This window comes from Phascolarctos cinereus, unplaced genomic scaffold (assembly GCF_003287225.1).
Source record: "Phascolarctos cinereus isolate Bilbo 61053 unplaced genomic scaffold, phaCin_HiC Scaffold_726;HRSCAF=1367, whole genome shotgun sequence".
Lineage (NCBI taxonomy): Eukaryota > Metazoa > Chordata > Mammalia > Diprotodontia > Phascolarctidae > Phascolarctos > Phascolarctos cinereus.
In genome coordinates this window covers 267,298,787-267,326,488 of record NW_027556098.1, presented here as the reverse complement: position 1 = coordinate 267,326,488, position 27,702 = coordinate 267,298,787, and the positions used below count along the sequence as shown (strand labels likewise).

General features: G+C 40.0%; 1 protein-coding gene across 5 annotated transcripts in view; it reads left to right on the top strand.

The window, feature by feature from the left end:
* NTM (neurotrimin) overlaps positions 1-27,702 on the top strand; it is a 1,253,923-nt gene that overhangs the window by 950,503 nt on the left and 275,718 nt on the right. For all 5 annotated transcript variants that reach the window (XM_020963803.2, XM_020963806.2, XM_078147098.1 and 2 more), the window contains one exon: positions 17,611-17,843. In XM_020963803.2, the coding sequence (XP_020819462.1) occupies positions 17,611-17,843 (233 nt within the window). The remainder of the gene's footprint in view (positions 1-17,610; positions 17,844-27,702) is intronic.

Below are 27,702 nucleotides of genomic sequence, written 5' to 3'. Positions count from 1 at the left end.
GCTTAGAGAATGTTAAACAATTCTCTCAAGGTCACACAGCTAACTAGCAAAGGGCATACTCTATCTTCTACCTCCCCTAATGGGGAGATACTAATGTATCCATTCCATGCTAGAGCACATGGGTGAGCAGGGTATAAAGTATCTCCGAGCTGAGGGGAAGGGAAGACCCTGCTTTTCTTCCATTACAAATCTTTGTGATTCCCCTGATAATTACAATGAAAGAAGCAATCATGTTGCTAATTTTACTCTTCACTTTTAAATTCTAATTAATATTATTCAATTCTTCTGCGTCCTGCTGGGTTGAAATAAAACATGCTCTTTTGCTCTCCTAGCCCCCTCTTTTGGGGGGATTTGCATAAGAAGTGAAAGTCATGTTCACCATTTACTACACTTCAGTAATTAACATTCTTGCCCTGTCTTTCTCCTCACCCGCCCTTCACTCTCTCCTTCTCAGGACCATTCCTTCCTCAGCTTCTGTTTCCTATTCACTTAGGTCTTTACTTGTAGCCAGAGTAAACAGTTAAAACTTCCTGCATGCTCTGATCCTGCCTAAAGAAAAAAAAAAAGATTTCAGAGGACATGAAGGATTATAGGTCTGAGAAGGAGGAAGGGTTTGGTTGTATCAAAGTACAGAGGAAAAATAAAGAGGACACCCCATCCAAAGAATCTTGGAAATGAAATGAAAGGGACCTTGGAGATTATTTACTTCCAACTTCTCATTTTACAGATGAGGAAACTGAGGTCACATAGCAAATTAGAATTAGAGGACCAAAGAATATTAGTATTCATACAGACCTAAGAGATTCATGAATTCGCAGTTTTAAAGGGAGAAAAGACCCTAGAAAGCCATATAAGTATATTTGAAAGAAAACAGCTGCATAATAGATTTGCAGTTTCATGTACAATCATCTTTTTTATTGTACTATGTTATGGAAATACTTCTTTTATCCCATAAATTAATATGTTTTTTAAAAAAAGGAAGAAAGAGGTTAAATGACCTATCTGAAGTGACTGGAGAGCTAGGATCAAGTCTCCTCACTTCTAGCCCAAAGCTCTTTCCATTACTCCAAGCTGCCTTCTGCAGACAAACACTATTGACTTGTGCATATAATAAAATAAATGCTGATTGTTTGCTTGGCTAATCTGCAAGTGGTAAGGCCAAAAGCTGTTAACCTCAGAAGACTCACTTGACTGAGTACTTTCTATGTCTTTGTCTTTCTGTCTGTCTCTATCTCTGAATCTATTCTCTTTGTCTCTATATGTCTCTCTCTCTCTCTCTCTCCTCTCTCTCTCTCTCTCTCTCTCTCTCTCTCTCTCTCTCTCTCTCTCTCTCTCACACACACACACACACACACACACACACACACACACACACACCCCAAAAGACATCTTCATCTTCTCCTCAGTTTGTAATCTAAATAAAAAACCATATATGTTCTGTAACCTCTGGTTGCATGCATTGGGTATGTTACAGAAGACTAATCTGGTATAATATACCTTTGGATGCCTTGTTGTAAAGAGGGAGAAGAAGTTCTAGGGAATTATGTTTTTAGACGATCAAGGATGCCCACTTGAGGAGTGATATCAACAATGGTGCTGCTTCACTTCCATTATACAAAGAACTACAGTCTTGCTCCCACTCCCACAGTCTCAGGCCACCTCTTGAACTCTGACAGTCTGGGATGGTGGGAAGCAATAATCAACTGAAGTCCATTTCAAGATGCAAAATATTCAGAAGGAAAATATGCCTGAGTGAGCCTGGAAAATTATTTGAGCCTGGCCATTTGCAATAGGAAGGCACAAGGGCCATCCATGGAATAGAGCAGCCCAATCAGAATTCTTCCCTACAGAGTCCCCATATAAAGAGCATCACTAAGGCATCAAGAGATTTATTTATTTATTTATTTGTTTGGCTAAGCAATGGAGTTAAGTGACTTGCCCAGGATCACACAGCTAGTAAGTGCTATGTGTCTGAGGTCAGATTTGAACTCAGGTCCTCCTGACTCCAGGACCTGTGCTCTTATCCACTGCACCACCTAGCTGCCCCAAGAGATTTTTTAAGTGACTTGGGTAATTATTTTCATAGAGATGGCAGAAGAAAATCCATTTCAGGAAGAGTTCATTTAGCCCAAGTTGCTGAAGTGTCCAGCTATTCTGATGGGCTTGTTCCCAACCCCCTTTCCCCCATGTTCATCAGTCAAAGTCCCTCTATTATTTAAACATTTTGAGTTGTAGCTCAGTAGAAAAGTTGTCACCATCATTGAAGTCCCCACCTGCTTTTCTCTCTGTGCTGTATATTGGGGGTTATGGCATTACCTATTTTGTGAACTGGTCCATTGTTTACTATCTTATTTTCTGTGTGCCCATTGTGTTTTCATTATGTCATTATGTTTTATGTCCTAAGCTCCTAGAAAGTAGGGATTCATTAGGCCTGCCTGACTAGTTCAGAACTCTTCCAGTCATAGCAACATAGGCATATAAGTGTCTTAATAAAGGGTTGTGCTGGGGCCAGCTTGAACAGCCTCTGGAGAGCAGATTGTTAAATTTTCAGTGTTAGCATCTACATCTTAGAAATTGCAAAGCTACAAATCACTGCTCAATTTATTGTTTTATTCATTGTCTAGATATAAGAAATTAATGGATAAAATGTTAATGAGACACGTTAAACTTTGAAGTGTGTGGTAGATACCTCCACCCTCCCCAGAATGCCAGTTGTTAAACATTTACCAGCATACCCCTTAATTTTTCCTATGGCATTAATATTTTTATTATTTTAATATATGCTTGCTTCATTTTTCATCCAATTAAATGTTAAAGATTTTTTAAAGTTTTGAGTTCCAAATTCAATCATCCCTCCCTCCCTACTCCCCTTCTTGATATAGTAAGCAATCAGATATCGGTTATACGTGTGCAATCACGTAAAACATTTCTACATTAGTCATTTTGTACAAGACTCGAATAAAAGAAAAAGAATGAAAGCAAGAAAGTAAAAAATAACATATTTCAATATGTATTCAAACAATATAACTGCTTTCTCTGGAGGTGGATTGTATGCTTAATCATGAGTCCTTTGGGATTGTCTTAGGTCATTGTATTGCTGAGAATAGCTAATTTATTCACAATCCTTCATCGTACAATATTGCTGTTACTGTACACCGTTCTCCCGGCTCTGTTCATTCCACTTTGCATCAGTTCATGGAAGTCTTTCCAGGTTTTTCAGAAATCATCTTGTTTTGTCCTTTCTTATTGCACAATAATATTTCATTACATTCACATACTACAACTTGTTCATTCATTCCCTGATTGATGGCCATCCCTTTGATTTCCAATTCTTAACCACCACAAAAAGAGCTGCTGTAAATATTTTTTTGTACAAATAGGTCATTTAACCTTTTTTTTTGGATACCTTTGGGATATAGACCTAGCAGTGGTATTGCTGGATCAAAGGGTATGCACAGTTTTATAAATCTTTGGGCATAGTTCCAAATCAGCATACCCCTTCTTAATGATAATAATAATAGTGGTGTAGAGTTGGATCATAGGATTCCTTAAAGATCATTTAGCCTAATCCCCTCATGCAACGGATGAGAAAACTGAGACCAAAGGGGATTAAGTGACTTGTTTCAGGTCAAGCTATAAGAGAATAAAAGAAAGAGGCAAGATTTGAACCTAGGTCTATTGATTTCAAATCCACTTCTCTTACCTTTATAGCAAAATGCCTCTAATGTGTCAAACAACAGACTAAAGTTATCTTGCGTTTTTCTTACTGAAACACCTCTTGTAAATATAAAGGCACTAATATCTGGTGCAGTGGATAGACCACCAGCCTTGGAGTCAGGAGGACCTGAGTTCAAATCTACCCTCAGAAACTTCCTACCTGTTTTTAGGCTGGAAAAGAGTTAGAGGATGGGAGTGGTAAGAGGCAGTGGCCAGAGTGGCAGGCCTTGAGTCAGGAAGACTAATCTTCCTGAGTTTAAATCTGATCTAGCTGTGTAACCCCTGCCAGCTATGTGACCCTGGGCAAGTCACTCAATACTGTTTGCCTCAGTTTCCTCATCTGTAAAATGAACTGGAGAAAGGAATGGTAAACCACTTCTTTGCAAAGAAAATCACAAATGGGGTCACAGAGAGTCAGACACAACTGAAACAAATGAACAATAACGAAAATAAAAAACACATAGAACACCTCCTTTGTTATTAAAATATGTGTACCCCTACAATGGCTAGCACAGTATCTTGCTATAGTAATTGGTCATTCAGTCAACAAAAATTTCTTAACTGCTTGCTATGTGCCAGATGCTACAATTTCAAGGGTAATGGAAAGGCAAACCATAAGAAACAAATAATAAACATGTTCTGTATTTGAAGGGTACTATACATAGTACATTACTGAAGAAGTAGACTTTTCATGTATATTATATCCATTGAATTTGATGACAAAACTTCAGAGAGGGTAAATGACTTAGCCTAGCTTGTCACAAAGTGGGTTAGCCACAGAGATAGAACCAGTACCTAGGGCTTCACTTCCTATTATCTGTGAATTCCTTTACACCATGCTGCTTTTCCAGATGTGCCATGTATGAGCGCACCTTCTGGGCAGGGCCATATTTTATGAACTACACAGATGCATAACATTGAACACATTTAAATCTTTGTCACTCCTAGCACATTTGGCCATTATCAATAGATTGTGAAATTATGGGATCATAGCTCTAGACTTGGAATGGAGCTGAGAGGTCAGTGAGTACAATGACCTCGTTTTGTAATTGAGGAAGCTGGAACCCAAGGAGGCTAAATGGCTTACCAAGTTCACATAGGTATGAAGATCTATATTCATAGATTAACGGCTTTGAGGCATGATGGCCAAACATTGACCCCCTTTTGATTCAGCAAGATTTATTCTTAATTGTGTTATCCATTCTATCCCCAACCTCTTTTCTTGCCTTTGCCCAGTATGTGCCCTCTTCACCTTCTGCCTCTTATAATCCTTAGCTTCTTTTAAGGTTCCTCTTGTGTGCCATTGACTACTCAAAATCTTTCCAGCTCTTAGTACTCCTTTCCTCCTGAAATCACTTCGAAATAATAATAGCAAAAATAAAAATAATAATAATGATAGTAGCTAGCATTTATATAATGATTTATGTTTTGCAAAATAATTCACAAATATAATCTCATTATATCTTTACAACAACCATGTGAGTGTTATTATTATTCTTATTTTACAGATGAGGAATTGAGGCTGAGAGATTAAGTGAGTTGCCTAGGGCCATAGAGCTAGTAAGTATCTGAGACAGGGTTTTGAATTTCGGTCTTCCAACACTTTATCCATTGCAGCACCTAGATTGTATTGGCTTATCTGTGTGTGTGTGTGTGTGTGTGTGTGTGTGTACACATATATATGTATGTATATATGTGTATATATATTTGTATGTATGTGTATAGATAGATAGATATAGTATCCTCAAATAGAATATAAGCTCTTTGAGGGCAAGTACAGGGATAACAACATGACATTGTGATTTCACTGCTGTAGGTAATTCTCATGAGGAAAAACTCCTTCTACGTTGGCCTCTGCTCTGCAATTTATATGTAATTCTATGGAATTTCTTGAGAACAAGGACTGTTTTACTTTTTTATTTGTATCACCAACACATAGCACAATGCTTTGCTCATAGTAAGCATTTGATGAATTTTTTTTTATCCATTCACTCTTTTTTAGTTTTAGAGAGCTGCCCATTATACTAAGAGGTTAAATAGCCTGCCCAGAGTTAGTGACAGTCAGCATTTATCAGGGGCAGGATTTGAACCCAAGCTCCATGGCTAGCTCCCTGTCCACTAAAACTCCCCAGCTCAAGGGCCAGGGTTTTGTTTTTGTTTTCATTTTGTTGTTGTTTTTTGCTTGCTTGTTTGCTTATTCATTTTGACTTTTAGTTGCAAGCACTCAGCAGAATATCCTTATACACAGAATATGTTTGTAATATGTGTAAGCTTAAACTGGTTTGGATTAGAACTAAAAAAAAACCCCTTCATTCTAGATCTGATTCTTCCTTTAATTTGATGTGCAACATCTGTACAACTTCCTTTTATGTTACTTTCCTCTTTCTAGCTGTCAGTTTGATAATATAAAGTGACAGCCTTGGGCTGAATGATCCCTAAGTCCCCTTTCGGGGCTAACTTGCTGTAATTCTCTCCTATGAAAAACTTCTCTGTCCACTCAGATTCTTATAATCTAGCCACTAGCTCTCTGATGTTCAGACTCCTTAAGAGTCGGCCCAATATGACAGATGTTCTAATAAACCTTATCTTTGGCTGAAAAAAAGAGGAAAAAAAGAAAAGAAAAACTTCTCTTCTTGTGATGATGGTGGTGATCCAATTTATATGGCACTTTATATTGGCAAAGTATTTTATATGATTTTCTTAGAAGTAATGATCACAAAGCATTCTGCCAATATTAAGTGATGTAGAGTGGCCTTTATGAGTTCTTATAAATGGAAAAAAATAGACCAAAGAATGGATGAGATTCCTTTTTTGTTGTTGCTGTTGTTCTTGTCCCCTTGTTTTCATTCTTGTCTGACTCCATTTGGGAGGGTTTGCCATTTCCTTCTCCAGCTCATTTTGTAGATAACGAAACTGGGGCAAACAGGGTTAAGTGACAGACTACTAAGTGTCTGAGGCTAAATGTGAACTCAGATCTTCATGACTCTAGGCCCAGCTCTATATGCACTGTACCACCTACCTTCTGGCTAAGGAATCATAAAATAATTTACAATGGATCTTCCTTTGGGGTATGTATTGAACCAGGCAGCCACTGAGGGTCTTTCCATTTCTCACTGCACTACCTAATTGCCCTACTCCTATGAGCCATTAAATATTACTACAACATAACTTAATCTGTCAGCCTTGCTGTAGGATGGTACTGCTCATCCCAATTTTCAAAGAAGAGAAAACATAATCTATATCCTATAGGCCAGGGAGCTTGGTTTCAATTTGTAGGACTATTCTGGAATAGTTCACAAAGATTTAGAAGAGGAAATAATTATTATGAATAGCCAACATGACATCATCAAGAATGGATCATGGCAGACTAGTGTTACTTCCTTTTGTGACAGGATAACTAAAATGGTAGTAGAAAAGAATGCTATAGGTATACTTTACTCAGATTTTAACAAACCTTTTGATAAAGCATTTCATGCTATTCTTGTGGAGAAGATGGAAAGAATGGACCAGACCATAATACAGTTAGGTGGATTTAAAACTGGCTAAATTGCCGGGCTCGAAAATAATAGTTAATTATTAAATGTTAATGTGGCAGGTGGTCTCCTTTGGAGGACCTCAGGGATCTCTGTTTGGCCCTTGCTGTTTAACATTTTTTTATGACTGATTTGGATAAAGGCATAGATGATCTGTTTATTAAATTTGCAGATGACACAAAACTGAGAGTATTTCCAATTCTCAAATTCTGTGATTCTGTGATACTCATAAGGGAGAAAAACCAATTCATGCTTCTTTGTTGAATTTCCCAGTTCCACTAGCCAACTAATAAACTTCTTGTCGTAGGTAAGTCTTAGAGCTCACACTAGGGAATTTCCAAGGCCCAGGGGAAAATGAAGCTTCAATAACTTCTTATCAGTTCCTTTTCAGTAGCTTACTATTTTCTTCCTTTTACTCTCTAGCCCTCAAATCCAGTCTAAGCACTGTACTAGAGTAATATTACTTTCAGCATGCCACTCTTCTAGTCTTAAACCTTCAATGGTTTAATCCATTGCTTACATGATAAAGTCCAATTTTATTATTTCGCCATACACAATCAGGCCCCAACTTACCTTTCTAACCTTCTCTACCACTCTTCTACCAAAGGAAGCTTCCTTTTTAAATAAATTAGACTCTATGGTGCCTCCCATATGTATCATATATGTTCTACCTCCATGTTTTTGCACACTGTTCCTCTGGTATGAAATCCACTAGAATGTAAGCTCCTTATGGGCAAAAACTGTTTTCATTTTTGTCTTTACATCCTCAGTACCTAACACATTTCCTGACATGTAGGAGAAATGTGGTAAATGATTTTTCAATTGGGTTGAATGAAATTGAATGTCCCCCACCTACCCTATTATTTTCTACCTTTTCTTTCCATTTCCACAGAATCTTATGCATGCTATAAGCCCAACTGGCTCTCTGTTTTCTCCAGGAAGCCTTGACCAATGAAGTCCATAGTGATCTCTCCTTGTCTCCTCTGAGCCCCTACAGTATTTACTGCTTGTGCCATTTTCTGTCACAAGAATATGACCTCCCTTTCTTATTGAGCTTTTCACATATGCATGTTTTGTTTCCTCATCTATATTGCAGAAGACCATTCTTTTATCCCTCATAGCACCCAGAAGAGCACCTCCCACTTGTTAGGGGCTCAGTGGTTATTTGTTCATTGAACGATTAGTCTGAACATGTCCCCTTTGCTGCTTGAGGTCTCCTTCCACCTACCTATCATACCTATATCCCTTGAGATTCTAATAAAGGGATCTCACTGCCACAGTAGGATAAAGATTGGTACAAGGGGTGGGGGGGAGGCAAGGAATGGAGAGAAGAAAGAGACAAGTGAAATATACTGCTGCCTATCTTCCATGGAAAATGCACTGTCCCTAAGGTATCTGTTGAGCATCTAAGCAGATCTGTTACTCCTTCTCCCAATAATCTGCTTAAATGGATGGATATCCCAATAAAAGGAAGCTTCCCAAACATCTCCTCTGCCCATCGCAAACAAAATACTAAGAGTCACAAAAGCTAGAAGATTGCAAAAGGACCCCAGAAAGGCAATAAGCCAAGACAGAAAGCACTTCTTTCCCCTAAAGAAGAAGCCTCCCCCTCCCTTCCTGCTGCCCACAAAGGTATAATGTAATAGGGATTAAGGATCTGAAGAGAAACAATTATCTCTTCTGTGCTTAATTATTTTTACATCTTGTATCAGTGAGCCAGCACCATATCCTGAAGCCCTAGGGATCCCTTCCTCCCTCCTTGGCCCTCAGGGAAGACAGGGGAATTCATGCTTCAAAGACATATGGGAGAATTAGGCAAGAAGCTTCCTATAGGCTGTCCATGGTGCCTAAAAAAGAAAGAACTTTCTAGTTTTTAGTCACTCCAAGCTGAATCTTTATTGCATCAGTTTTCAAAGACTGACTGTCTCATCCACTTGAACATTAAAAACGATGCTTTGTACCACCACTTCTTCATCCATGGGAGGAAACTAAAGAACTTAACTATTCTAACATAGGATGCCAAACACTTTACAGTCTCTCAGCCATCACTCCATGGTCCCTATGTTATAATTTTATAGAAAGTGATGCTAGGGAGAAGTTAAATGGGTGATCATATTGAGAAGGAGCAGTGAAGTTCAGACTTCAGAACCCAGGAGTCCTGTCTCTCACTTTGGATTCCAGCTTTAATCATTAGCCTGTATTTCTTCCCCTCCGTGTTGGGGAGTTCAGTGTAGCTTTTACTCTCCTCCATTTCATAGGAAAAGAAAGGTTTTGGACTAGAGGGATAGGTTTCTGTTGTGTTCTTTTCCCCCTTTTAAAAAAAATTGCTAAAAGAGAAATGTCTGAAAAGTACCCAGGAACAAATGGAGAGGAAAGGAGAAAAGAAAGAGAAAAAAAATGGATATCCAGTCAAAGTAAAGGTGCCCCATTCCTTCTTTTTTCCCTTTACCGTGTAGAGGAAGAAAGTTTAGGATGGAGATTTGAAAAAAAAAGTGGAGATTACTGTAGTTTGATAGTCTTACTGCCAGATTCCAGAATTCTGGAAACTTATCTTTATATAGACTTAATGCAATTGCTCATCTTGGTTGAGTTTCATTTTATCCTGTATTTCCACAGTGTTCTTATTCCCTTCTCCTGAAAACTCTCTCCCTAAAGAGCTGGTGGTTCCCACAAAGGGATCCAAAGACTTTTACCACCTTCAATTTTTTTTTTCTGAGGGCAAAAACTGCTTATTTTTTTCTGTATTCCTAGCACCAAGCACTATATTTGGCATGTGGTTGGCACTTAATAAGTGCTTTTTGATTGATGGAATAATGATGATGTGTCAAGTCATCCAATCAGATCACAACACATTAGAGATAGTAACTCTTTCTTGATGGATCCTCAGTGATAAGGAATCAACTTCAAGTCAACATAAAGAGAATAAAGAAATGTAACATTTCCCTCATGTCACAATCATAAGCATACCATATCATGTAAAATGATTGTTTTTAGATCATAGTTGCTGTAAGAATCCAAAGGAGGGAGTATTGAAATGCCAAAGAAGGATATATGGAGGACTTAGAATTTGAGAAGGATATGAATTATTTGAGAATGGAAGGAAGGAATGAAACAGGACATTCCAGGTATTCCAGGTGAGATGATTTGTACAAGCTTAGGCAGAATCAAAACTAGGGAAGGGCAATTGGGGTGTTGTCTGAGACACAAGATTTAGAGTCTATAAAAATGTTTTCAATTGTATCTCCAGTGCATAGAACAGTAATTGTTTAATTGAAATGAATTGAATTGAATTCAAAGGAATCATCCTTGTGGTTCAGCTCAGTCATGAGTAGGAGGCATACTTTTTTTTTTTAATATCAGTTGGTATTAGGTATTCAGAATAATTGTTCCTAAAGGCAAAAGGCTTACATCCTCCCACATGTCCATTGTTCTCTATCCCGTGTATATTGTTTTACTCTTTAGGAGCCTGATTAAAATCTTACACTGTTCTCAGTCAATTAACAAATACTGAATGAGTGGTGTGCTTTGTGCTTAGCACTTATGGAGATCCTATAATAACCGGCTACAACCTGGAGTGACAAGATTAACACACCCAGGAAACAATTAGAAAAACTTAAAAGGCATTATGTAATCAAAATCTTAACTTCTGTGGTCCATACAGAAGATAAATACAACAGTACAAAGAGAAGAGAAAGCAATATGGATTGATGCAGTGAGGTTTCTGGCTTTAAAAAAAAAAAAAAGGAAATGTTATAAAGTTAGCCATTGTAGTTGATTTGAGAGTGTCCTTTTGGGTCAATCAATCAACAAGTATTTACTAAGCACCTTCCATGTGGCAGGAACTGGTAGTTTGGCAGTCAGAGAGTAGCACTGACAGTTAAGAGGGACCAAGAAAGGCTTCAGGAGTAGCTAAGTGGCACAGAGGATAGAATGCTGGGCTCATCTTCCTGAGTTTGAATCTGATCTCAAACACTCCCCAGCTGTGTGAGCCTGGGCTAAACTCTGATTCAGTGCTTCATCTATAAAATGAGCTGGAGAAGGGAATGACTAGATGTTTCAGTCTGAGAGGCTGTGACCCCTCAAAGACGGAAGTACATGATGGGGGGGTCTGGAATGAATTTGCAGACTCAAGCATTCTTTAAGTCAAGATGGCAAAAAGCTTATTGTTATGCTTTTCAGGAGGCAAGGATTCATAAGGAACCTGCGGTCTTAGATGGGCACACTTAAAGTTTATATAGGATAAAATACAATAAAACATGTGCCAAATATGCTAACAAGGTGATTCAGGGTGGAATTAAGGAGTGGTCAGTTCTTGAAAGAACATGCACTTCTTGTACCTGCTGCGAAGGCGTTTTACCGGAGTTCACTAGGAAAAGCCCACAAGGGGGGCCATATGGAGGTGTGGTTTTAGGCCTGCTAGGTCACTAAGTTAATTAGAGTTCAGGGGTAACTGAGAGTTGTCGAGTTTTGTCACCAATCAATGTCTGGTTTGACAAGATAGATGTAGGGAGTATACGTATGTCTTAGGTCTAGAATACAGTTAATGAGGAGCGCAGGATGTAGATAATGAGGTAGGGCAGTAGTATAGATAGTCCAGTGGGTAGGAATATCTTTATGACCCAGTGCAAAGCCAGTTTAAACTAATAATTCCTTCAGGCGCTGTTTCTAACTGCACCAAAGAAAAAGATAAGGGTCTTGCTGGGGGCCCACTCATGAGTAATTGCTAAGCACAGTGTCCTTGGGCTGAGGAGAAACTGCCAGGGATAGTGTTTCTGAGGCTAGGGAGAAATTGGGGTCCAAGCACAAGCACCCAAACACAAGCACCCAAGCACCCCATCAAAACCACTCCAGTATCTTTGCCAAGAAAACCCCAAAAGGCATCATCTAGAGTGGGACATGACTGAAAAGGACAAAACAACAGCAAAAAGAAAGGCTTCATGTAGAAGACAGTGCTAAAGTGGCAATTAAAGAAAGAGACGGACTCTAAGAGGTTCAGGTGAGGAAGGAGTGCTGAGATAAAGCCCGGGTTTTCCTGACTCCTCTAACATTCCTGATGCTGCTTTCTCCCTTGACAGCAATCTGATTGGCCACAGCTGTCCTCAAAAATTCCTAGTCTGAGAGCATAAAAGGTCCCAGCTTTGTGTACTCAGAGCCGCTTAGACTTGGTAGGTGCCTGAGACTACTTGACTCATTGAACCCAGATGACTCCTGACCAGAGTCCTTTCCAGACAGAGATAAGGAAAGCTGAGTGAAGAGAAGCTAAGTGTGCTACCATTTCCTTGCTGTGTTAGGACAAAGTAAACCTTCTTTATTCAGTGACTCGTGAGGGCCTCATGCCATTCCCAACATCAAACCTGAACCAAAAGAGCGCTGGAGTTAGAGCTGCAGCCACAAATGTGTTTCTAGCCATCTAAGTAGAATGTCACTCTTTAGGGTAGGTACTATTCAAGGTCTGTATTTTTGCTTTGGTTTTGGTCTTTGTTTCTCAGAGCCTGAGAAATAGAATACAACAGGTACTCAATCAATGCTTGCTGCTTCTTGTTCTGTTGTAAGACCTGAGCAATGGTCAATATGATTGGACAAGGAATTCAGACTTTCTTATGAACCAATGGCCCCAGAGCTAAGACCAGAGACACAGGAGCAAATCTGAAAGCTTACTTTTTTTTCCAACCTCTAGTTTAATCAGAGTTTTTGGCCAAGCTCTGATGAAGGTTTTGTATCCTTTTCTTCCTTCCTATTCTTTTTTTTTTCCTTTTTTCCATGAACCAGTTTCCCCCTCTTTCTTAAAGAAGGAGAGAAAGCACAGACATAGCTTCAGTAACAAACTGCATGTGGCCTCTGGTTGATATTTCAAAGCCATTTATGTTGCAATTTTCATCTGTGAAGCTTAAGGGGCAGGGAGGGGGAGAAAGCCAAATACTGGAACAGGCCAAACTTAGGGACAGTTGGAGCATTTCAGTGTGATAAGAGGAGATTGTGACCAGGTGCTGTGAAGGGCGAAAGTACTTATTTTACTGTAGTCTCATGTGCTGCCTGAGCCCTGGTGCTTTTCAAAAGCAGTTAAAGGGCCATTTGATGGAAGGAATGCTTGGATTACACACTGTGTGGATCCATTATTGTCTTCAGATCTTCAGGCAGGTGTGTTTAAGAAAGGCCAAGCCTGTCCCCCCCCCCCCCCCCCCCCCCCCGCCCCCGGCTCTCTATTTTTTTCTTTAATCCTCTTTGGTCAAACATCTCCACCTCTGCATGTCTCCTGAAGGTCCAGGCAGACATGTTTGCTGCATTGACTACCTAACTTTCAGCTCTTTATCTCTCCTTAAACCCCCCAAATCCAAAAGTGGCTTATGGTTACTCAGCCTATAGCTTGACTTCTTTATTTCTGCCTCAGTACTACTTGTCCTGACCAATAACCCTTGCTCTCCCAATAGTTCTAAATGTAGAAACCATGATATAGCCATCATTCATCAATGAGAGATAAGGACGCATAGGATTATGTTTTTCAAGTGCTAGCACAGTAGGTGTACTTTCTGCAAGCATGTGTCTCTACCAACTCCTACCTCACCTACTCCAGGGAAATTAATAATTACAACAAACATTTTTTCCCACTGACCTGACACATGTTGACCCTTGTGTTAGACACATACCAACAGAAAGTCTTAGCCAGATCTGTCAGGGACAGCTGGGGTTCAGAACCCAAACACTTGACATTTCAATCAATCTGTCATCTCATTAGACACTCTTTCCAGTGTTTCAACTTTTAATACAACCATGCCTTCACATGCAATACCACATTTCCATGTTATATTGAAAATTCTTCTATAATGGATGTGCAGTATCAGAGTCTGAGTCTTTACTCAGCCACTTTCTATCTGCATGACCTTGAATCGTACCCTTTATCCTCTCTGGGTCTCTGTTTCTTCTGTGGAGTGAGAGGGCAAGACCAGGTGACCTTTAGGGTCTCTCCTCTCTCTAAATCCATGATCTTTAGATTCTTCTGTTTTAGAACTGGAAGTTGTCCCCATACACAGCTTGCTATAACTTAAGATGGGATGGGTGTCTCATGTGCATTGTTCTTCCTGGCAGGAGAATGGATAAATGAGACAGATAGATAGAGGCAAGTATGAGAGGGGCGACGTGAGCTGGGTTCCGAGTTACCTTGGCGATATATCTCACCAAACACCACCCATTAATTCCACTGAAAGTCAGCAAGACTGGTTTCCAGAGATGACAGTCTGGACATCCAAGCACAACCTCGAATGTGCCTGGAGCCACAGCTGATGAGATGCCAGCGTTCTTCAGAGAGTATATATCACAGGGGCCACATAGCCTGTTAGAAATTGGCTGAGCTAAAAGTGTCAAATGAACATCCTTGGCCCTTTAACTGTTGTGCAGTGTGGTGTGACTGCTTTAGTTTCAGTCAATTGTCAATAATTAGACATCCACATGGACGCCCAGGCCAGTCTTCCCATATTCATCATTAGACTTGTTAGATGTCCCGTTGTGCGCTTCAGAAACAATTATTCAAGTAGTTTATAGTTTAGTAGTCAGCATTTTCAGGACAATGACTTTTCTCCCATGTATGTGGTGAAATTTCAGTTACTCTAGAAAAGAAAGTGGCTTTTCATTCTAGTTCCATAGGGCAAGTTAATCACAAAGAATGAGGTTCTCTTCTATAAAGTGGTAACAGTAAATACTCAAACAAGATTCATGCCTTTAGGATCTGCTTCATCTGCCCTAAGACACAACACTGTCAAAATGGTCTTCAACAATATTACAATTATGCAAGGAATAGTAACAACAATTAGCCTTCTTAATGTTGATGCTTTGGCTATTTTTCTGACATAATAGCATATATTGTGTTGTCCTTTTTCTGAGAAGCCTCATATTAAAATTTTTAAAAAGTTCATATTAATTACATGTGTGACTGAGATATGTCACCTGGGAATGAGCAAGACAATATGAAGTTGGGTAGCTGGTACAGCATATGAGAGCATTAGGGTAAGCTTAACCTTCTAGTAGAAGGTAAGGTCCTTAAAGGCGGGTACTGTTTCATTGTTCCATTTCCAGATACCAGCACAGTACTTAGGACATTATAGATACATTATAAATATTTGGTGAATAGAATTGATTTGAGTTGACTTGGTCTACCTCAGCTCTGTTTCTTTAGCCTCCCTCTCTTGTAAAGATAGGACAGCTAGGTGGCACAGTGGATAAAGCTCCAGGCCTGGAGTCAGGATAACATGAGTTCAAAACTGTCCACAGATACTTACTAGCTGTGTGACCCTGGACAAATCATTTAAACCTGTTTATCTCAGTTTTCTTACCTATAAAATGTGCTAGAGAAGGAAATGGCAAACCACTCCAGTAACTCTGCTAAGAAAACCCCATATGGGGTCATGAGGAGTTGGACAGAGCTAGAAATGACTAAACCGCTCTAAGGATACAGTAGCCAGGGCTGAGAGAATGGAGCTAGGTGACCTGATCTATTTGGGACAGCAGAATTTCTTTCTCTTTCCCTATTTAGACACTACTGTTGTGCCTGAACTGCGGTAAAGCCTTCCTAGCTCATATTGCTCTAATCAGCCACAGTACCTTGACACATTGTACCTTGATTCCAACATAGTGATGTCACTGTGGTCTTCTTCAAGAATGAAGAACAACCTACTGTGTCAGAGTAATGCTGTCATGAGACATTGCCTATGTTGTCCAGAAAATACAGTAAGCGGTGCAAAGACAGTAGGACCCCAGGCCCAGGATGTTTCTAGCTGAGCTGTATCTGGGTCAGACAGAAATAAGACCGGGAGGACTCAATCAAATCTGTGATCTGCCTAGGGCACAGTGAACCAGGGAGTGAAATGAGGAGTGCATTTTAATATTGTTTTTTATAGATGAATATTTTTAATGCCAGAAAACTATCTTTTCTAAGGCATGTAGATATTTGTTTTGTGAAAAGCATGCATTTTGTAATAGAGGAGGAACTTGGCAGAGCAGAAAGAGTACTGGATTTAAAGTCAGAGAACTTGTGTTTGACTCTGAGCTCCATTTGGACTATGAGCTCCTTTAGAGAAGCGGCTGGTTTTTGCCCCCCTTTTTGTATCCCCAGCACTTAACACAGTGTCTGAAACATAGTAGGTGCCTCAATTGACTCTATTTCCTTAGCCGCCCTCTACTGTAAGGATAGAACATCTAGGTGGCCACAGTAGATAGAGTGCCAGACTTGGAGTTAGGAAAACATGAGTTCAAACCTGGCCACAGTTACTTACTAACTGTGTAACCTGGGCAAATCTCTTAACCCTGTTTGCCTCAGTTTCCTTATCTGTAACATGAGCTGGAGAAGGAAATAGTGAACCACTCTAGTGTCTTTGGCAAGAAAACACAAAATGGGGTCAAGAAGAGTCAGACAAACTGGAGAAACAACTGAATGATGATTCCTACAGAAGTGAAAATATTCGATTTTGGATTATGACAAGAGACAACAGGTATAAGAAGTGGTCCAGATGTGGCCCCATATCTGAAAGCTTTCTGTTAATGCTGCTGAAAGGGGCTTGGCAAAGGAAGGATTCTCATGGTTCTATAGGGATCGGCTACCCTGAATTAGGAAAAAAATGCCTCTGGAATTATAGTTGGGAAGGTATTTGAATATGTCTTGGTTTCTAGAGTCTGAGAACTATATGTCCTTTGCCCTCATGGCACATACTGAATAAATTGACTATTGACTTCAATGAAGGGCTCAGATCCCAGAAGTACAAAGCAGACAATGTGTAGATCTTATATTCCTGTGAGGCTCATGATGACTGTTAAGAACTATCACAGGAGTCAAGTCAACACTTATTTAGTGCTTACTATGTATCAGACACTGTGGTGAGTGCTGGGAATACAAACAAAAAAGGAGCGGGGTGCCCCTTGCTCTCACAGATCCAGCATGTGAATTGGGGAGAGAACATGTAAATAAGCGTGTACAAAAATGATAGGGATGGGATAAATTGGAGGTCATGTCAGGTGATAGGTGCCAAAATGAAGGAGGATTAGGAATGGCTTTTTGTAGAAGGTGGGGCTTTAGCTAGAATTTGAAGAAAGACCAAGAAGCCACAAATTGAAGATGAAGAGACATGGATTCCAGGCATAACCACCAGCCAGTAAAATGCCTCAGGTTGGGAGAGATAGCGTTTTGTCTGAGGAACAGCAAGGAGGCTAGTGTCACTGGCTATAAAGATAGCAAAACTTTAAAATTTAACAATGTTGGGAGTTAAAAGACAGATAAAAGATCACAACCGCTCTACCTCTCTAGGCACCTTTTGAGAACTCATTGCTTCTATTCTACCCTTCATCTGACCTGCCTATCCTGCCTCCTCTTTTTTAGGTGCACTGTGGACAACCGAGTCACTCGGGTGGCCTGGCTGAACCGCAGCACGATCCTGTATGCTGGGAATGACAAGTGGTGCCTAGATCCCCGGGTGGTCCTCCTGACCAACACCAAAACCCAGTACAGCATTGAGATCCAGAATGTGGACATATATGATGAAGGCCCGTACACCTGCTCTGTGCAGACAGACAACCACCCAAAGACATCACGAGTCCACCTCATCGTTCAAGGTAAGAGATCCTGCGGAGTAGAGAAGTCTGGCTCAGGGGAGCTGGGGCACCTTTCTGTGTAGAATGTAGGCTCTGGCTAGGTCAAGTTTCCTGGTGTTTTGTTTTGGTTTGTTTTTGTCTTATAGAATACAGAACTCAAGTGTCTTGGTCACTGACTGAGTAAAAAGTAGGGCCAGGACAAAAGTGACCAACTCCAATTCAGTAATATACAATTAAATCATGCCACTTTCTTTTAATTCACTGTCGTCAATTGCAATGATTTCTTATTTTGTTGTTGTTGTTCTTTTTTCCTTTGGCTAGTAGTACAGAGCTTCCTTTGCTTAGTTTAAGGTAGTGGAATGTCCCTCTTCATATCTTTGGAAAGGAATCCATTCTTTGCTACTCCTGTTTCCTTGGCCTTCCTACAGTTGGCCCCATGAGGAGAGCCTGGTGATCTTCCTCAAGCCCTCAGACCTTTGTGAAATGAAAATGAGCCAGGTCATGAAGTTGAGAAGATGTAAAGTGTAAAGTGTGTGTGTGTGTGGGGGGGGGAGTTTAAAAAATAAAAAAGGAAAGGGAAGAATTATGGAAGAGAACCATGAGAAAAAAAAAAGATGGGAAATGGGAGACTTAGAATATAGACAAGCAAGGCAAAAAGCAAGAGCAAATGAGAAAGAGGATTTGATGAGGTGAGGACGATTAGAATAAGCTAACTGCAGGAAAGAGACTGAAAAGCAAGAAATTGCCAGAGTTAGAGATTATGCAATGGCTGTGGTGTATAGGTGTGTTTAATTTCAAATTCTGGAGGAACTTTCAGTTCTACTAAGTACTCTCTTATTGTTTCTGCATGAAAGCCAATTGTACTGGTTTCCTCTGTTCTAAAAATCTGTCCTACTACGCTGTGGCTGTGTTTCTTTTGCCTGAAATGGGGTGCCATTGTTTTCCCATTTGAATTGAATTAAAATGGAGTTGGTGACAGCAAAGTGTGAGGCAGAGAACAATGTTTTGGTGGGGAAATTTATTACAGACAACATTATAGACATATCATGGGAAGATGAGTATGTGTTGATAGGAGTATGCCTCATAGGTTCTTTATAGACACTGAAATGAAGGGATCAGCGGAGGGTGGGAGGTCAGCAATCTTAATTTGGGCATTTTGAGCACAAACTAATGGAAAATGTCTAATCCCTTGCTAGGTGATTTCCTCTATGAGTTGGCTGGGTGCCCTCTTAGCATGACACACCAGCTCAAGTATTGGAATCTCATCTTGGGCTAATTTTCAAATGCTGATGGGTATATTGATTTGGAAACAAGCTGGGTTAAGAAAGGCATTGGTCTTGTACACAGAGCCAGCCTAAGCTAATCCGCTGTCGATATGCCTGGACTGAGTATTATTGACACTCTAATGAATAGACGGCCGTAATTTTCCAGGGCCCGTTTTTTTCCCCCTTCCTCGTAAAGCAATCAGACAAACTAAATAGCACCAAACTTCCCTGGTCTCTGTATTGGAAAGGGCATATATCACCATAGGGTGGATTTTGTTGTTGTTTATCTTGTGATCTGTTATTGTATTGAGCATAAAGTATGATTCCCATGCCAGAAATTGTCTGTCTGGATAGTCTTAAATTGCTGCTTCAGACTCCGGATGAAAATTCTACTTGACTGAGCATGGGTTCTACAATCTCTGCTACTGGAAGAATGAAGATGATCAACCACTTGGGTTTGGGATTTCTGAGCTACAGGGTGTCCCCAGTATGTCATTCACCAATATGATGAACTCCTGGCAGCAGTGGACCATCAGGTTTCCTAAGGAGGGGTGAACTGGTACAGGTTGGAAACAGAGTGGGTCAAACCTTCCCAAGCTAATCATTACTTGGATTAGGATTGTGAGAGACAACTGCAACTGTACTTGAGCTTGAATGAGATAGGGAAGGCAGTCTCTGAAAATAAAGAAGGAAAGAGAAGGGAAGGGAAGGCAAATAAATGGAATGAAAGGAAAGGGAAAGGAAGGAAAAAGAAAAAGAAATTGCACTAGGATGAGAGGAGTCTTGAGATTTCTAACTGGTTTTTGATCTCAAAAGAAAAAAATCTGGCATGCTCCTATGAGTATGAGAACATGTATTATGTGAACACATAATGATTGGGTTAGCTAGAAGGGACCTGAATGGTCACCTCTTCTTTTGGTATTCCTGGCTCCAAATCTAGCATTCTTTACACCCCATTAATGTCCTTTGATTCTTCTCCTTCAACACACACATAAATGACATCTGACGAATGTTTCTCTCTTCCGCTCCCATTGGTTTAAACTCTTCAAAATCTAGTACTATGTGATACTACCTATAAAATTTGAGCTTGAAGGAACCTTGGAGTTGTAACTTATTTTATTTAATTTTTATTTCTTATAACAGAAGCAGTTCCTTCAATGACCTGCATTGAATGGGAATGAATGACATGATAAGAATCCTTGAATGTCAGTTCTCTGGAAACTTAATGGCCACCTGGTCCAATCCTCTTATTTTATTCAAATATTTTTTATAAACTTAATATTGTGCATCTATACAACTAAATGAGCTTGCCTTGCAATTATTTACATTTTAATTAAGCAATATAAATATTATAACAACTTTTTAATAACACCCTGTAATTCTCCATCAATGTTATTTGTGTATTCATCCTCATTCACTTTCCTTTTTAGATGGTTGTATTTAGCATGTACTTTGTTCTTTTGGTTCTTTAGCTTTTGCTTTAGTGCATGTCACAAAGGTTTTTCCAAGTTTCTTTATACTCTTCTTATTTCTTAGTTATATTTCCATTAAAGGATTCCATTGAGATGTCTGTGTATATATCATAATATATTTAATATTTCTCCTGTTATTGGATATTTAGATTGCTTTTAGCTTTTTGAAATAAAGAATAATGCTGCAGTCAATCAATAAACATTTATAAATGCCTAGGAAGCACTGGGAATCTCTCTCTATGTCTATGTATGTGTGTGTCATACATATACATGCATACATACATATACATAAAGAGACAGTCCTTGCCCTCAAGGTGCTTACATTCTTTTAAAGGAAACAATATGCAAAATATTTTAAATATGAATATATGAATATATGCATGTGTATATATCTAGATACCTTCCTGCCTAGTAACATAGTATTATGCATGTATATATATATATATATATATATGTATATGTGTATGTGTATATATATATATATATGTATGTATGTGTGTGTATATGTATATATGTGTATATGTATATATAATGTTCTATGAGGTGAGGTGAAGAGAGAGGACATTCCAGATTGAAAGATCTTCAATTAATTCTTTTTTTTGTTTTATATTACTTTGGAGATATATTCTCAACCATGTTAAAATATGAGTTATTTTGGAGCAAGAAGTATTTGATTTATTATATCTGTATCCCTTGCCTAGCATAATGCCTGACCCAGAGTAGGGACTTAATAAATGCCTGTTGATGCATTGGACAGAGGAATTTCAGGGTTGAATGGTATGACCATCATAACTTTTACAGAGCACTGTCAGATTGTTCTCCAAAAACATTTCATAAATTTACAATCCCACCAGCAGTGACTGCCACCTGATTATTTTAGAGTTAGGAAATTGAAGTCCAAAGATATTAAATGACAGGGTCAAGGTCACATAGCTAGGAAATGATGGAGTCAGGACTAGAACTCTGATCTGATTCTTCAGTCTCCTGCTCTAATGATCTCCAAGTTTTTTGGGTCACACACACTATTAAGAAAAACAGACAAAGGAAAAAAAAAACTTCTATGTTCATGACTAATATATTTGTATTCATTTATTTATAAATTATATGCATGTACTATTAGGTACATTATAAAACAACAGGAAAAAAGTGAAGAGATAAAGATAAAATAAATAGTATTTTAAAATATTTATATATCAATGGTGCAAAAATGTTTTTGCTCACTAGAATATTATTATTATTAATGTTTACTGAGAATGATGTTATTTTATAAGCTTCATTATTTTTTGAAATCTTGGTTCAATACCTTGGATGGAAAGAGTGATTGAGAGGTCTGGTTCTAAGGTCAGTTTGTTTTGGCTTCAAAGATTATCGTTGCTGAAAAAGATATCTCACAAAGTTCTATAGATCCAAATGGAACAAGTGCATCATTGGCCTTCATAAACAAAGCTTGATACTGTTTTTTCAGTCCCATCCACTAATTATGCAAAGCTATTTTGCTGAAATTCAGCTACAGTGTTGTGGTAGGGATCAGACGAGTTAGTATTTGAAAAGTGTTCACCACAGTTCCTGGCATGTAAGAAACACCTTATAAATGTTAGTTACTATTTAATAATAATATTCTTATTTTCTTTGATTTGGGAGAGGAGGACAGAGGAAGAGCTGATAGTCTAAAAGTTGCTATTTCAGATAGGGAAGATGGGTACGGCAGGGCAAATGGAAAGATAGCCCAGAGGTTCTGTTTTCCTGGTGTCAGATAGCTTCCCTTTTCTTTAAAGCTAGCTAATAAATATTGTTCTTGGGGGTGGAAAGGAGGGTAAGGGGTCTGGGCATCAGGGTTGCGGATCTGACATAGCTCAGTGCTTGGTTACTTAAGTCCCAACAGCACCATCAGCAGCTGTCCTTTGAGCCTGTCCACCGGTCCTCTTCTTGTGTTCATCCAGTGCTGTCCAGTGACGCTGTGCTTGCTTTTTGATCAGCTTGCTTCGGGAACTCCTGGACCCCTTGCTCATTTCCCTTGATAGGCAGGTGACTCAAAAGACAGGGCACCTGGAGTCATGAAGACCTAAGTTCTAACCCAGACTCTGATACTTGGGTGAGCTTGGGCAAGTCCCTTAAACCTTATCTACCTCAGTTTCCTCTTCTATAAAATGAAGGTGATAATTTCACTCATCTCCTAGCATTGTTGTGAGAATCAAATGAGATAATACTTTCAAAGTAATACTTTTTTCCTTTTCTGGCCTTAGACACTTACTGTGTGACCCTGGGCAAGTCATTTAACTGTTTGCCTCAGTTTCTTCATCTGTAAAATGAACTGGACAAGAATATGGCAAACCGCTCAAGCCAAGAAAACCTCAAATGGGGGTCACAAAGAGTCATGCACAACTGAAAAATGACTGAACATCAAAACTTTCTTTGTAAGCCTTAAAGCTCTATATAAATGCTAGCTCTTGTTGTTGTCACTGTCCTTGTCCTTGTCCTCCAGGGGTTGGGAAAGAGGGATGGGAGGGCCTGGTGGCAGAGCTGATGTTCTATCCCACCCTGCACTGGGAGCAGGCAGGGGGAAGAAAGCATCAGTCTAGCCGTGTCTTTAAATCCCCGAACAGCCGTCCTGCTCTTCTCATTTCTAAAATGTTTTCCCATATCCCATTGGACCATCCTGTGAACCATCTTGGCATATAAACATCCCACTTTGGAGACCACTTATTCAAGTTCATCACCACACAGTTCCTCTTGTTGCTCGTTACCCCTTTATTGGGAAAAGGGTCTTCTTCCCTAGAAACACTTAAGGCTTCCTCAAAGCCTACCCTTCAGGTAAAAGCCCAGACGGTTTTGACATTGATAATACCCATAGTACTATGAATGAGCCAGGCATTCCAGCTCATATGGATAATCTCTTGAATAGCTAACACAGGACAACAGTTAACACTTATATAAAAGGTTTTAGATTTGCAAAGTATTTTACATGTATTTCATTTGATCCTCACCTTCAACTCTGGGAAGGTAGGTACTTCTATTGTTACCATTTAAAAGGTGGGGAACTTTAGGCTGAGAAGGATTAAATTACTTGCCCAGGGTCACACAGCTAGTGTCTGAGGCTGATTTTGAACTCGGGGCTTTCTTCATTGAAAATCAGCATTCTAGCCACTTCTCCTACTGTTTCCTAAGACAATTCAAGAACCAACACATAGTTTGGTTTTTTTTTTGGACAGAATAACTAAAACAAGTTTAAAAGCATCTACCTATGAAAATTCAAGATAAGCTTTTAAGTTGTTAAAAATGATTTCTGTTCATAATCTGTGCATTGGAGACTCAGAGCTCCCCTCCTCCCACCTCCCCATAAGCCTTCTGTACAAAGTTCTTCAGAAGGATATCTCTGATAATGAGATTGCCTTAAATCTTCTTATTTCAGTCAAACTCCAATCCAGGCCTGAATTGATTTTATCCTATTCAGGTTTGGGTGGAAACAGACTTCCAAGACTGGGGGTGGTATTTCCTTCCATGGCAGACAATATTGATGCCCCTGTGGATTGTGATCTAAAGCACCCACCCAAGACCTCATTTTAATATGACCTGCCTCCTGGTATGTAGACCAATCACGGTTCAGTGGCACCCCTTGGGAACACCTATTCTTGGAAAGGCATATAACTCTGTACCCCAAAATCCCAAACTGAGCCAGCTCTGAACTGGCCCCTTTAAGGGGGCCTGATTTTGGACTGAACTCCCATGCAATGCATGTCAAGCCAGCTTGAGAAATTAAACCATGGACACACGTACCCCAATTTTGTTTGTTTCTTTCTTAGAGCAGAATCTTTCAGATTGGGGTTTGTGGGGTTCGTGGTTCACAAAGTGAAGATCAAGGACAGTCCTCACAATTCATCAAGGACTCTAAACATCCTCTTATTGCACTTTGGCCAAAGTTCCTTCACTTAGATCTAATATTTTAAACTGGAAGTCTCAATGCCCTTTATTCCAGAACTACTGCTATCAAGAGTTTAATTCTTGTCTTCTTCCCAGGGCCATCTGCATATTTTAACCCCTTCCAACCTTTCAGGCCCAGTGACTTGAAATAGAAATAGAAAGTTCTATTTCTATCACTGATCCTAAATGGCTGTATTGATCTTGTCCTTGACCAGGCAGAGCCAACACCCCCCCCCCCTTTCTCCCTGGCAGACCCCACATGGCAGGGAGAGTATGACAACTGCTCTTAATGAGACTACAGTGTTGTCTAAATTAAAGACAGCCTAGGGAGCATGTGGAGAAAGCCCTATTTATATTTATAAAAACCCTAGTGTACTTGTACTTTTGTGTTGAGCCCAGAGCTGTGAGAGGTACATTAAGAAAAGGTTCACCTTATCTAAACCCTGAAAATGGACTTCTCTGGAGTGCAGTGCCCGCTGGGCTTTAATCTCACTTAGAGACACACATTTGCATGATGGAAAACTGTAGAATTTAATGCTTACAAAAAAAGGGGGGTATATTAGTGCAATAATAGAAAAAAAAAAGCTTTTGGCCTCTTTATCAATTTTCCAGGCCCTATCTTACTCTTTTTATTGTTATTCCAGCAACTAATCACCCCCCTCCCTTTTGTTTGGTGTAAATGAGTTTTCCCATTTCTTCTAAGGCAGAATTAATCTGTAAATCCCTACTATTGTTTGATAGTTAATCACCTGCTTCTTGGAGTCAAACTGCTCAGGTGAAAAGGGGGGGGGGGCAATAATGTCTGCCCAGTAGGACCTGCCTAGGGAAAGGCAGACTGGGCGTTGATTTCTTGCTCCCCTCTGCACAGTTCAAGGGGACAGAGCTGCCATAGCCTCTAGGCCCAACGCCAAGGCCTGCAGCATGGAAATAATAGAGCCTTTGGAAGTGCCGCCCCTTCACTTATCACTTGTCCTCTCAACATTTCCAGGCACCCCACCCCCTACCTGGTGACTTTGTTGCTCTTCAACCTTGCATAATTAATCATCCTCCCTTAGCCAAACTCATTATTATAATTATACAAATAGGAACAATAACTTTTAATTTCTAGACACCTACGTCCCACAGGTCTTCCGGCACCTGAACAAAAGAAAACCTGAAACACAGATTAGCCAAGAGAGTAATGTACCTCAATGCTTCCTTTCCCACTTTGAGAGCAAAGACTTCAGTGCCTCAGGTCTACTCCCCCTGCACACAGGAAGACCTTTTCAATTCCAGAAAATTAGGCCAAATCCACAAGAATTAGACCTAGAAAGAAACTTAGAGCTTATCTGGACCAAGACCCAAATTTTTCAGATTAAGAAACCAAGGCCCCAGAAAAGGTGAAGTGACTTTCCCTAGTCACACAGCTAGTGCATAGCAGAACAACCTTACATGTTACTGTTCATCAATCAGTCCACAACCATTTATTAAGCCCCTGCTGTGTACCCACCACTGTGCTAAGCACTAAGGATAACAGAGAAAAGCAGGAAATAGTCCCTGCCCTCAAGGAGTTCACAGTTTTATGGGAGTGGTAGCATGTAAACAATGTACAAACATGATATATGTGTGTGTGTGTGTATGTGTGTACACATATATGTATATGTGAAGAGGTCTAGAGGTTTGGGGGTGCTGCTGGGAACCCCCAAGATTGCGACACTGGGCCCTGTCTGAAAGAATTCAACTCAAATCTTCTTCCAGCCAGAGGAAAAGTTTTATTAGTGATAAAATACATAGGCCAGGTGACGCCCGTAAGTATAAGCGGGCATGAGAAAGTCTCAGCCTTTTGGGCATGAGATTCTCAGCATCTAAATGAGGGCCGGGGTGGAATTTTTATACACTGAAGTAACTTTGGGTGGCTAGAGAAGGGAGCTGGGAAAAGGGTCTAGGTAAGAATTCTGATTGGGAGGTCTGAGAGATTGAATAGACAATGGGAGATAAGGGGAGTCAATAAGGAACCTGAAAGTTTAAGGGTTTTCTGGGGCCTGTAATGAAGGGAACTGGAAGGCATCTGAGTAAGGTCAAAAGGTGAGGCTAGGGCTTTCAAAGGGAGATAAGGGGGAGTCAACAAGGGAAGTCAATAAGGAGCCATTTGAGACCAGAGTAAGGGCTTTCTGGGGCCCATAGACAAAATGGAGCCAGATTCTTTTTAGGGCAAGGGGCAAAGGTGAATCTGAGTAAGATTAAAAGGTAGGCTAAGGCTTTCAAAGGGAGATGAGGGGCTGGGCCTGTAAACAAATGAGAGTCAGATTCCCTTTGGGGCAAGGGACTAAAATCTTGGCTTGGGCCCCCCATAGTGTATGTGTGTGTGTGTGTGTGTGTGTGTGTGTGTGTGTGTGTGTATACACATACATATGTATGTGTGTATACACACACACACACACACACATGAAATTGGGGGTAATCTCAGAGAGTGACTCATTCATTCAGAAGCTTGGTTCATTTTGTATCCATTTGTGGAAAAGTATAACCTAGATCTGAAGAGACAGAATTCTCTACTTCATATGCTTGGTGCAAAGTGACTAGGCCTTTCTTGATTTTCCCTTACTGTTAACACTATCTCTTTCTTGAAATTACTTTGAATTTGTTTCACCCTGGTAGAATGTGAATCTCTGGGATTCAGGGATCCTTTTTATTTTTGCCTTTGTATTCTCAGCTCCTGGACCACTGCTTGGCACTTTTGAGAGGGTGTAGGGTCCAAACTTATTATTTCATTAGGGTAGGAAGGCATGATGTGGTCTAGGAACCTTGAAATGCAAGGATACAGAGTGGATCTGCCTCAAAAGAATTCAGCCATTCAACCATTCAAGCCTTCTTTTCAGTCCAAGCAGTGAGTTTATTATGACACTAGTTGGGGGGGTGAGATTCTTAGTGAGTCTGAGGTATTTGTGACACCAATACAAGAGGGCCAGATTCTAAGAGTCTACACAATTTAATAGGGGTGAGAATGAGACTTTTAAACAGAAAAAGACAGTGAGAAAATCTGGATGGGATCTAGGAGTGACTAGTAATCTGGGGTGGGGCTGGATATAGACTGTGGTAGGGCCACAGTGAAAGGACAGTTGAAAGGATTATTTCACTAGGATGGGCTGGATGCCTCAGGTGAACCCCGGGACTGGGTTCCTGAAATTTGTGGGAAAGTTCAGGGCTTTTAGGGGTTCAGGTCCTATCCCCCATCAGGCCCAGGTG